Genomic DNA, 11,339 nt, shown 5'->3' with positions numbered 1-11,339 from the left:
TGGGTACCTGTCCCCATGCTGGAGCAGCACCCACCGGGCGACCCCAGCTGCCCGGCGTCTACTGCTGCCAGGCGCTCGCGTTGCGCCGGGATGAGGGCGTTAGGTGTCTCCGTGGCACGGACCGCGGGCTCGGCCCACGCTACCACCTTGTCGAACGGCCTTTTGCTCAGACCTCCGTCGGGAGGGGGAACTGGACTGAAGTCCTGAAGGCCAGAGCGCTTGGCCACGTCCCCTCCCCCATACTGTTACTAACTTTCCTTCAATCTTATTAATCCTGAACACTCCCTTTTTTTTCCATCCATACATCACTGGCCAGCTGGAAATGGCACTCACCGGGTGAAAACAGATGCTACGTGCTGTTTCTCTGTGGCTTGAGTCTGGAGGGCTGCCGTCCCGTGGCAAACGGACTGTCCCTGACACCTAGCCCAGTTCCTTGCCAGGGCACCCCAGTGGGTGTCCCCCATTGAGGCAGACTCGGGAGTGCAGAGCAGGAGCCGTCGGGGAGGGGGCCAGGTAACTGCCCAAGGTCATGCCTAGGAAATGGCAGCACCAGAATTCAGACCCAGCAGGTGACTGCGAAAGTACCTGTCACTCCTCTCAGTCCTGCTTCTCTGTGGATGCCCATCAAGCACTATTGTCCCTGGATAAAACGCGGCATCCAGGACAGTAATGGGCATAGTCAAAACTGAAAGGAGAGGTTGCTGATGCCCCAGCACTTCTCTCATCCTAGTTGGTTTGGGCCTTGACTACCCCCAGGGGGCCTGCCCGGGCTGCTGGGCCCCCTGTCCCAGCTGCCTCCTCCTGTGGCAGCGTGGCTAGAGTAGGTACTTGGGGTTTTCACTCTGTGGGTCCCCTGGAAGCATCCTCTGGAGCCTCCTGACCCTGCCTGATTTCACGGGGAAGGTTGCCTTGTGATACCCTGGGACTGACCGGGTCCTCTCCTTACCCCTCCCAGCAGGCTGCCACCTACCCCAAGCCCCAGCTGTCATCTCCCAGGCCTAGGTGCCCACGACACCTAGGCTCACCGTCGCCTGGATGCTGCACAGCCACTGTGAGCTGGCGCCGCTGCTGCCGCTGGGTCCGATGCCGGTGATACCCATCCCTCGGCGGGTGCGCTCCTTCCATGGCCCGCACACCACCTGCCTGCATGCCGCCTGTGGGCCTGTGCGTGCCTCCCACCTGGTGCGTACCAAGTACAACAACTTCGATGTGTACGTGAAGACGCGCTGGCTGTACGGTTTCATCCGCTTCCTGCTGTACTTCAGCTGCAGCCTGTTCACTGCGGGACTCTGGGGCGCGCTGGCGGTGCTCTTCTGCCTGCAGTACCTGGGCCTTCGTGTGCTACTGCGCTTCCAGCTGAAGCTGTCTGTGCTGCTCCTGCTGCTGGGCCGCCGGCGCGTGGACTTCCACCTCATGAACGAGCTGCTCATCCGTGGCATCCACGTGACTCTGCTGCTGGTCGGGGGCCTCGGCTGGTGCTTCATGGTCTTTGTGGACATGTGAGGGGCCGCAGGCCGGTGCCAGGCTTGCTCAGCTGTGTCCAGACACAGTTCCATTGGCGTGGGGCTGGGTGTCTGCCCCATCGGCAGTCAGGCTGGCGTCACACGTTCCCATTCAGAAGCCGAAAGGACTGAGACTACACCATCCGTGTGTCCATCCCACCCTCCGACCGCTCCCCGCTGATGCTCTGGGGCCTCCTGCCCACCGTGCTTGTTCAGTTGTCCTGCGGGGTGGCTCCTCTGTCCTACCTGTGCTCTGAGACCGGTGGACAGGGAGTGGGTACAGGAACAGATCTGGAGAGGTTTCTTCATGGCACACCCCCTTCCTGTGCGCCCCTGGTCTCAACCACAGCCTCAGGGATGGTCAGGCTCCACTAGTGACACCACACTGCCGCGTGCGTTCTGGCCCAGCCACAGACACCCTCCTTTGTCTGTCACCCCAAGGGGGCTGTGTGGGTCCTGAATCCCAGGCTGTGTCTCAGAGCTGCTGCAGTTTGCTGCAGGGCCAGCCCAAGCAGGGGAGGTAGCCAGGTGCCAACCGCATGCAAGCAGCTCTGTTGCCTTCACCTGGGGCAGATCTCAAGGAGTTGAGCCTGTGCTGTGAATGGCTGAAAATGCGGGCTTCCAAGGAGTGCCTCTTCCTAACTCCTGGGGCAGTTCTGGGGTCTCTGTGAGAGCATCCAGGGTTAGACCTGGCTGCCTAGAGGGATGTCAGGTTCAGACAGGCCTGCCCCGGAAATTCTGGGCATTCTGAAGGTGCCTTCCAGGTGCCGCATGCAGCAGGCATCTGGGAGGGCTGCTGGCCTCTGTCCACTGCTACAGCATCCTGGGTAGGGACCCCTTGCTCCAGCCCCAGGAGGATGAGGTTATGGTGCTGTGGCGGCCAGCACAGCTTACTGGTGAGGGGCTCTGGTTCATAGCGCCAGAGTGGGGATGAGGCCAGTGGGAGAATGACTAGTTGGCCAGCCTTTGCTTTACCTCGAATAGTTTTCCCCATACCTAGGCACGGATCATGTCCCTTTGACCCTGCCTGCCAGGCAGACCAGAGCCAGGGAATCGGGACAGATTCATCCACTGAAGAGAAACTTAGAAAATTGCCAACCAGGTGGGACAGCAAGGCCTACTGGCTGAAAAGTGCTCCTGTTTCCAGCTAGCTTTGAGCTTGGCCTCCTGACGGGAGGGCTCTGCCCCAGAGTGCCTGTGTAGTTTCCCCCAGGGGACAGGTGGGGCACTCCCGGGAGGACCCACTTCTCGCTGCCGAGAATCTTTTGCACTAACTCCTGCTCTTTCCTCAAAGCAGCTTTGTTTTGTGTTAGTTGACTGGTTACTCAGCGCTGCCAGAGCCCCCTTGTGTGGGGCCAGTGGGGAGGGATCTGGCTGGGCCACCTTGGGTGTGGATAGGACCTTGTCATGCTGCACACCCTGCTGCCTGTGTCCTGAGTGCCTGTTCAATTCTTTACGAGATGAAACTCCTGCATTAAACCTATTTTTTTAACATGTCGATCAAGTGATTATTTACAGCTCACAGTCTTTATTTGTCTGACAATACAGTCACAAACCAAAAAGGCAACAGAAACCATTTTTCTCTGCAAAATTGGGGTATTTCTTAAAAGCAGCCAATGGCCACATCGGGGGAGTCCCATGGGCAGTCGCCCCGCTGAGGGGAGGAGGCCTTGCGGGGACCAGGACCAGGACTGTCAGCTTTGCTACCCTTGTGTCAGGATGATGGGGACTCGTGGAGGCGAGGAGAACCAGGGAGCACTGGGAGCCAGCGGCAGCACCTGTGTGTCCAGCGCCCTCCAGCAAGGCCCCCTTTGCTCCTGTGCAGGGCAGAGCCCCTTCTCATTTGCTGACAAAGACCTCAGTGACAAAACAGGTGATCATTTCTGCCCCTGTGGCCAGAAAGTCACTGAAGAGAAACCCTGACTGTCTCAGAGCCGCCTGGCCGTTGCTGCTGGGCTTGTTTGTTTCCTGTTGGTGTGTGGGTGTGGTGCCAGGGAGCCCAGGCTGCCCTGTGCTAGGCTGTGCTGCAGGCTTCACCCCCAGTCCTCTAGATGATTCTGCTGAAAAGTTTCCTCCTGCACCTTCTGCTCCTGGGCGGCCAGGGAGGGGCTGGGGCCAAGGCTGGTGCGTGCTGCTTGCACTCTGGGGTGGTCCTTGCCCAGCTCGTGTGCAGACCAGTGTGGCTGGTGGTGGCTGTGCCCCGGGGGATGCCCACATTCCCAGAGCTCCGCTGGGCCTGCCTCACTTTCTGAGGGTCTGGAGTACTCTCTGTCGTTCATGTTGTTTACAGTGCTGGAGATGAGACCCAGGCCCTCTGCCTTCAGGCTGCCTGGTGCCCAGTGGGCTGTGGCTCACTTCGTGTCTGGCCACCTCTGTGCTGATGCTGAGCAGTGGCTTTGTCCAACCAGGCCCAGAGTGACCAGGGTCCCAGGCAAGGCACCACCTGTGGCTGGACTTTCACAAGGGTGGCACGATGTGGCCTTGGGGTGGCAGGGGTGCCATCCTGGGTCTCGGGCCGGGGAGCAGCTGTGCTTCACTCCCAACAGGGCTACCGCACTCCCCTGCATAACTGGAAGCTCACCCTGGCTGACGGGCACTTCTCCCTGGGGGCCACATGACTGGAGAAGCTGCACCAGGGCTGCCTGGAGGTGGACCCAGACCCTTTCCCAGAGACTGACGCTGCGGGGCAGTGCTGGAGGTTGGGGTGACCCAGGGACCTCAGCAGCGGCAGTGCTGCACTGGGAGGGGAGCTAGGTGAGGCTGCTTCCTGGGGGCCAGGGCACATCACTCCAGTGCCCATGTAGATGATGATATGCCCTCAAGGACCTGTGAAAGAAGGGAGTGGAGCCTTCTGGAGGCCTGTGTGGGGACAGAGAGGAGTAGACAGGAGCACTGAGGTCCCCATGCAGCCACTCTGCAGGGAGCAGCCTCGGGAGACAGCGTGGACCCTGACCCAGCAGCTGTTCGCTCAGCTGTCCCCACCCCAGCAGCCAGGCCGCCCACAAAATAGGAAGAGGCATGGGAGACGGCAGGGGTGACTTCCAGGGCCAAGCTGTGCGAGCAAGGCAGGGAGGGTAGGTTTGGGGCTGCCAGCTGCCCAGTGCATGGTGGGAAGGGAGGGAGGAGGACCCCAGGGACGGCCTGGGCAGCCCTGGCAGCTGAGGCAGGGAGCTGAGCTGGACACTCACTGGCTTCATGGAGGGCAGGAAGGGCCGAGGTGGGGGAGTTGTCGGGCAGGAGTCAGAGGGGGCTGGGGGCCCCCCCAGGGCAGAGCAGGAGGGATGGGAGCCCAGGCAGGAGCATGCAGCCCGGAGCCCGGCAGGGAGTGGTGCCAAGTAGAGCCAACTCTCCTTCCCTCCACTGCGCCATGCAGGGCATGCCTGCACCCAGGACCTAGGAACGCGTTGGGTGAAGGCTGGTGATGAGTTTGCAGTGGAGAGGCCACCCGCCGTTCGCAGGCACTGAGGGGACAGGTGGCTCCAGAGACAGACCCAGTGCCCCTGTATGGAGCGGCCAGATGCAGGCACACTCAGACAGACATGGCCGTGACCTTCCAGTGTGATGACGGCGGAAGGTGGCCAAGGGTGAGGGCTGGGGGAGGGGAGGCCTGGACAGCCCACCGGGAAGGACAGCAGGTAGGTCTGCAGCAGTGCCGGGCTCTCCGACCTTGGGAGCCGTCTGCCGGCAGAAGGAGGGAGCGCCCCTCCACCCCGCGCCTTCGTGAGTGCTGACTCAGGGCTTTGCAGCAGGGAATGGCCGCGGCACCGCCAGGCGCCCGCTCTTCTCCGCTCCCTTTTGATCTTGTTTGTGAGCAGGGTCCCTCTCTGCCCAGCCCACCCATGGAGGACCCCCGCCCCACCCTGGCCCCACACCGCTCCAGGAAGCGGCGTTACCAGCGGGAGCACTGCAGACCCACTTTCCAGAAATCCCCAGCAGCCTGGCGCAGCTCCCACAGTTCCCAAAAGGGGGAGCAGCACCCCCAGCAGCATCCCTGCCAGCGGTCAGAGGAGCAGCTGATTCAGCACTCGGCCATGCCCCTCCCCCACCGGCTGGGCAGTGAGCCCAGCTGCTGGCAGCTGTGTCACATGGGGCCTTGCAGGGCAGTGTGGCTCAAGGCTCGTGCCCCGCACTGTGCCCGAGGGCGGGTGGCCGTCCTACCCGGGGCAGGTGAGGCTGCCCGGGCTCCCTAAGCAGCTAGAGTCTCCTGGAGCCCAGGCCGGCTGGAGTCATGCCTGTGCCCATCTCTGGCCAGGCCAGCTGTGGCTACCTGCCATCCTGACCAGAGTTGGGGGCTGAAGGTGTGAGGGTGGGCTCCACTGTGTCCACTCGCTGGCCCAGGGGCGACCAATACCCTGACTCCCCCAGGGCTTTCTGTGGCCTGCCCGCGGGTTGGGTTGATTCTACCTGGACACAGGGGTGGGGAGGAAATGGGGACAGGCAGGCTCAGCTCTGCTGGCAGCTGCATGAGACAAGACAGGACCCTGGACGTCCCCATAGCTGTGGGGAGCCCTGTAGGAAAAATAGAGGAGAAGAGGGACTCCAGGAAGGAGAGGGGCGGCACCACAGTGTGGCGTGGAGGGCAGGATCAGGAGGCTGCTGTGGCAAGGGTCGGAGGGCTGGGGCAGCCCCCGGCTCGGGGCCCGGCAAGGGTATTGGCCATCAGCTGCGAATCGAGGCTTGTTCCTCAAATGAGGACGTGTTCTTTCTGCTTTCTCAGAATATTAATGCAGTCCTGCTGAATGCGGCATGAATATTCATACACAGATCGATAAAGCCCTGGCTGCAGGCATGGCCCTGGGAGATGCTGGACCTGCCAGGGAGTGGCGGGGGATGGTCTCGGCCCAGCATGGCCTGTGTGGTGGCACCCGTGGCACTCCAGCTGGGGCTTGCCCCTCACCAGGGACAGCTGGCCTTCAGTCCAGGGCCAGGGGTGGGCTCTCACAGCGGACCCAGAAGAGGTTCCGGTTCTGATTTTGCAGTGGATGCGTGAAGGGTAACCTCTGCCCTTCTGAGTCTGGCACCCAGGCCTGGTCTTCAAGACTTGGTGATGAGACCAGCACTCAGCCCAGCTGGGCAGAGTCTGGTTGCTAGGTGGCCGTGGGCAATGCTCTGCCTCCAGGGCCTGACACCCTCTGTGCTCCCAGGCCAGCTGCTCTGCAGACCCCCAAGTGAGTGGACGGTCCTCCTGAGAAACTGCCCCGGGGTCTCTGTGCCACCCTGCCTGCTGGCCCAGGAGGGGCCTGATGTGATGTGAGTCCAGGTGTTGTGCGATCTGTTACTGGCGACGGCACCATGACATCATGGCACATGAATTATTTGTGTGTTTCCTGGCTCCTAATGCACCAGGCGTCCTAATGAACACCATTATCTCCCTCAGTGTGTGCAGTCCTGAGTTGGCCCTGCATGAGCTGCCACTTGGGGTGTGATTCGGGGGCTGTGGCCGGGTTCACCCTCGCCGCCCCACTGTGTGTGCGGCTGCATGCTGCCCACTGTCTCGGTTCCCATCCTGGCCCCCTGCCCTCTGCCTCAGGGGCTCCCTCTCAGTGTTCTCTGAGCAAGGGCGGGGGTTGAGAAAACTTGGGGGGGCACCCTTCCTTAAAGCAAGGTGCAAGGTGACCTTAAGAGTCGGCAGTGCCTCCCCTCCCTCCTCGGGCTCGGTGCTTGGCAGGGCCAGTCTGACTCCGTAGAGAGAAAGGAGGTGTCTGCACCTGCAGCCCAGGCAGAGCTGCAGAGAGGACAGTGGGGGACCCCGGTGTGGGGACTGGGGAGGCTCCCAGCACCTCCTTTCCTCCCTGCAGCACTGGCTGAACCCTTGGGTAGTAGCAGCCCTCGGCTGGTAGCAGGTGGAGCTGCTGTCCCTCCGGTGCATCCCATGGGCAGTGTCCCGCCGAGGGGCTGGCACCGAGGATGCTGTCCCCTGGACCCCAGGGTCTGGCATGCAGCTCACCCTTTACTGGGTTTGGAACCCCAGTGCCACCAGCACTTGCCCCGGAACCCTTCTGTCTCCCCCTGGGGCCCCCAGCTGCTCCCTCGCGCAGAGCACTGTTGGGGGAGTGAGTTCCTGCCAAGGGCGCCTCTGTCCCCTCGCCTCGCCCACCTGGGCAGGACACAGCCCGGCCCTGCTGTCCCCCTGGGAGGAGGTGAGTCATGGCAGGCCTTCTTGGGAGGAGGCAGTGGCAGCTGCTGCACAGCTGCACTGAGCGGTGGAGGGAAATTTAGGACAAAAGAGGGAGAAGATGAGAGCATCCAATTTGAGCTGAGGGGAGGCGTGCAGAGACCAAATCGGTGCTGCCCTAATTCCCGGGCCCAGGGAAGTCCTGCAGCTGCTCACAGGAAACCAAAATACTCACCCAGTTTTCTTCAGCGAAAGGGATCATGGCTCACCTGGTGTGGAGGGCACAGATGGCCACACTGCGGGATGGCTGCAGCCCGTAAGTGCGCCCGTCACCCTCCGGGACCAGGGCCAGGGGGTCTTCTGCCCATGACGGATCTGGGGCCCAGGCTGAGCTGTGGCAGCACCCCCTCAGCTCCAGCTGACGGAGGCCTCTGGAGGCCCCAGGTGGCAGCCTCACTGCATCCTCATGGGCCCACACTGAGGGGTGGCCCGCTGCCTGGCTGGTCTGCAAGCCACAGTGGGTGGTGGGGGCTCTGGGTCCTTGCCAGCACCTGCAGGCTTCCAGCTCCTGAGCTGCCAGGGTCCCCTTGACACCTGGGCAGTACAGTTACCGGGCGCCCACTCGAGCGGATGGGCAGAAACCGACCCAGTGGACCACCCGCCCTGGTCCTTGGGGGGTGAAGCATTATAAAGATGAAGGCTCTGCCCTGGGCTTGGGAAGCACAGTGGTGCATGGGTTCAGCAGTATCCCTGATGCCCATCTGTCCGCAGCTGTGTGTAAAACACAGGAAGACGCCTCTTGGCCTCCCTGGCACTGTGCGGGGTGTACCTGCTCACACCCCGCAGAAGTTCAGTCTTTCGGGGTGAGCATGGAGGACCAGCTCCTTCCAGGTAATACCTCGGGGGACAGGTGGGACAGTGGCCCTGACCTGGCATCCAGGCAGAGGTTGGAGTGGAGGCTGCCTGGCCCACACCACTGCCAAGAGGTGGCAGCCGTGGCCCTGGTGTGTCTGCTGCCCTTCACCCACCAGCCGCAGGTCATGCGGGATGCGTGGGCTCCTCCCGGCCCCCCACTGCCTGGTATCTCTTCCTGCTGATGTGCCTGGGGTGTCATCTGCCCCTGAGCCCCAGACAGGGCGGAGAAGCTGCCTGGCGGGGGCCGCCTCCGTGGCAGGGCAGGGGCAGCCAGAGGTCGGGGTCGGCCTGCACGTCCCGTCGTGTCTGTGTCGTCCTGCTGCTCCTAGCCACCCTGGATGACTGGTGTCCCTCGTCCACCCTGCCGTGCCCTGAGGAAAGTCTTCAGCCCCACAATACCCTCACCAACCATAGGCCTCGTTTCCTCCTGGGACCTGGTCCTGACGGGACCTGAGGGTGCTCCTGGGCCTTATTCCCATGTCGGCAGAAGCCAGTGGGTGGCACAGACCATTTCCTGCCCGTAGCTGATGGCTAGTGGGAGCCCAAAGTGCCCGTAGCACTAGTGTGTCGGGTGGCATGGGGCCTGTGAAGAACATGTGGGTTCTGACTCCGTGGCCAGTGGGGAAAGGAGCTCTGCTCCCAACAGCTCTGTGCACCAGGCGCTGGAGCCCACAGGCGAGGGAGGCGGCGGCTAAGGTGGGAACCTCGGGGTGCAGAAGGTACTGGGAGGAGTGTGGACTAGCCTGGGCTTTGGGAGGGGTGATGCTGGGCCCCTGGGAACCTCACTCAACGTCAAGATGGCCCCTGTCGTCCACTCCCAGCCTGTCCAGCTGGGCTGTTTACTCTCAAGACTTGGGGAGCAGCCTCCTGTCCCCCTTCCTCCCTGGAGGGCCAGCTGCCAGCCCTACTCTGGGTCCCCTCACTGCCACCTCCACCCTGTGGGACCCAGGAAGCAACGCTAGGACCTGTGACCTGTTGTCCTCACGAGGTGTCCCCAGGGCCTGGTGCCCGTGCCTCACTCCAGGCTGCACAGGCCTTGGGTGGTGGCGAAAGTTCACACCTCTTGCATCTGTGTGGCCACCTCCAGGCACACAGTCCTGCAGCATGGAGTCCGCACCCCCTGCAGCACGGCCATCCCCACCCAGACCCACAGCCCTTGGCCTTTCCCGAAGGATACTCGTCTCCAGAAACGCTGACCCGGCTTCTACTGTCCGCCTGCACAGATCTGGCTGCTGTTGGGCTTGGGTGGGCAGCGTCCATAGCCACTGTCCCGAACCCGGCCAGCCTCCCTGGAGCAGGTGCCCTGCTGACACTGCCGTGTGGATGGCCACACCATGTGTGCACTATTCCTGCCTTGCCTGCTGGGCCTGTGGCTGTGACGCTGTGTGTGCAGTGGCTTCCGGCCCTGCACCGAGTCCGCCAGTGCACACTCGAGTGGGATTCTGGCCGCGCGCTGATTCCGCGCTCCTTGAGCAACTGCAGTGCTGGTTTTCACCACCATGGCACCACTGACCCTCCCCGCAGTCCTGCCGTTTCTCCAGGTCCCCATCGAGTCCTGGCTCCCAGGCTGTCTTCTCTCTTCCCCACCCCGCTGCTGTGCTGGCTGCATATCACACACTGCCGGCCTAATTCCTGTTTTTTCTTCCTAGGTATCAAACCTAGGCACTGAGCTACATCGCCAGCTGTCGAGGACCCCAGCTTAGAGTCTCTCTCTCCTGCAAGACCTTCGATGCATGGTGAAAAGAAGACATAAAGATTCACAGCAAAATGAGGAACCTGGATGGACCACGTAAGGCATGTGATGAGGACCCCAAGCAGCCAGGCCTACCGGATTCACTGACTACGACAGCAGGAGTGAAGCAGGGTCGGCAGATATGTGTGGCATCCAGTGACATCAGCCGGCACAGGCAGGCTTACAAAAGGGGGGCAAGGCATTCTTGCAGACAGAGCAGAACAGACCAAACGTGGTCTGTTGTTAATCGGTAAGCTCTGAGGGATGGCCGCTTGCAGGAGTGGAGTGTGGTCTGGAGCCGTAGAATCCCGGCTGCAGTTACCTCACTTAGGAGCCCTGCAGCTGCACAGACTGGGATTTAGGTGTCCCTCACAGCTGCTGCTGGGGGTCACGTAGGCTTCAATTCGGCTCCCAATACACTGTGGCCAATTATGGGGGGGTGCCTGCTGCATGTTCCAGCCTGTTCTGACTTCAGTCAGGGGGCTCTGCCACACTCGGCCCCTTTTTAAAATTATTTTTAAAATTTTGAGACAGGGTCTTGCTAAGTCACTAAGTTGCCTGGGCTGGGATGACAGCATGTGCCACCACGCCAAACTTCGGTGTGTTTCTTTTTCTTTTTTTTTTTTGGTACCGGGGAGCGAACTCGGACCTTGAGCTTGTGAGGCAGATGTGGCGCCACTGAGTTAAGTCCCTGGCCCTTTTGGTGTGTTTCTATTGGGTCTGTCTCCCCAGTGAGGACGGAAGCCCTGGTGGGCAGGGTCTGGCTCTAAGGCAGGCATGGGGGAAGGGGTGCCAGGCTGGCTCTGTGCCCCTGGGCCCTGCTCACCCCGGGAAGAGGCAAGGGCTCAGCTGTGCCGGGGCATTGGCATGGCTTTCTCAGATACCTCAGTCAGTTCCCAGGCTGAGCATGGGCACTACTGCACACTCGCCTGCCCACACTAGGGGTGCAGCCGACTTCCAGCCAGGAAGGACCCAGCCCAATGGTGGTGGTGGTCAGACTCGCAGGTTCAGGACTGGCCGGTCCATGGCTCCAAAGGGCAGTTGCCAGATGGGGGCACAGAGGGGCTCAGGGGTG

General features: G+C 61.8%; 2 protein-coding genes across 6 annotated transcripts in view; both read left to right on the top strand.

Annotated features, from left to right (window-relative positions):
• Nucleotides 1-3,010, top strand: part of Tmem250 (transmembrane protein 250) — a 4,269-nt gene extending 1,259 nt beyond the window's left edge. Inside the window, exons 1-2 of one of the 3 annotated variants that reach the window (XM_010608882.2) lie at nt 16-513; nt 956-3,010. In XM_010608882.2, coding sequence (XP_010607184.1) covers nt 1,036-1,503 — 468 coding nt within the window. In that variant the 5' untranslated portion in view covers nt 16-513; nt 956-1,035 and the 3' untranslated portion in view covers nt 1,504-3,010. Of the gene's footprint in view, nt 1-15; nt 514-955 lie in introns of those variants that run through there. The other 2 variants (XM_010608883.2, XM_010608881.2) reach the window with 2 other exon arrangements.
• Nucleotides 3,011-3,586: 576 nt separating this feature from the next.
• LOC117284333 lies at nt 3,587-10,776 on the top strand. Of its 3 annotated transcripts, none has more exons than XM_033759118.1 (3): nt 3,587-4,576; nt 4,876-7,933; nt 8,389-10,776. In XM_033759118.1, the coding sequence occupies exon 3, from the start codon at nt 9,109-9,111 to the stop codon at nt 10,042-10,044; it is 936 nt and encodes a 311-aa protein (XP_033615009.1). In that variant the 5' UTR covers nt 3,587-4,576; nt 4,876-7,933; nt 8,389-9,108; the 3' UTR covers nt 10,045-10,776. The 3 variants fall into 3 exon arrangements, 2 of the variants coding, with proteins under 2 accessions (XP_033615009.1, XP_033615008.1); XR_004515401.1 differs by lacking the exon at nt 3,587-4,576 and having other exon boundaries at nt 4,584-7,933; nt 8,389-9,228; nt 10,182-10,776; XM_033759117.1 differs by lacking the exon at nt 3,587-4,576 and having other exon boundaries at nt 4,584-7,933.
• Nucleotides 10,777-11,339: the final 563 nt, after the last annotated feature.

This window comes from Fukomys damarensis, unplaced genomic scaffold (genome assembly GCF_012274545.1).
Source record: "Fukomys damarensis isolate Sample0158 unplaced genomic scaffold, DMR_v1.0_HiC HiC_scaffold_36, whole genome shotgun sequence".
Classification (NCBI taxonomy): Eukaryota; Metazoa; Chordata; class Mammalia; order Rodentia; family Bathyergidae; genus Fukomys; species Fukomys damarensis.
This window is presented reverse-complemented; position numbering and strand designations above follow the sequence as displayed.

What these genes read in the sequence shown, in the direction of transcription:
- LOC117284333 (XM_033759118.1), top strand. Translation starts at nt 9,109, where the DNA reads ATGGGGCCTGTGAAGAACATGTGGGTTCTGACTCCGTGGCCAGTGGGG.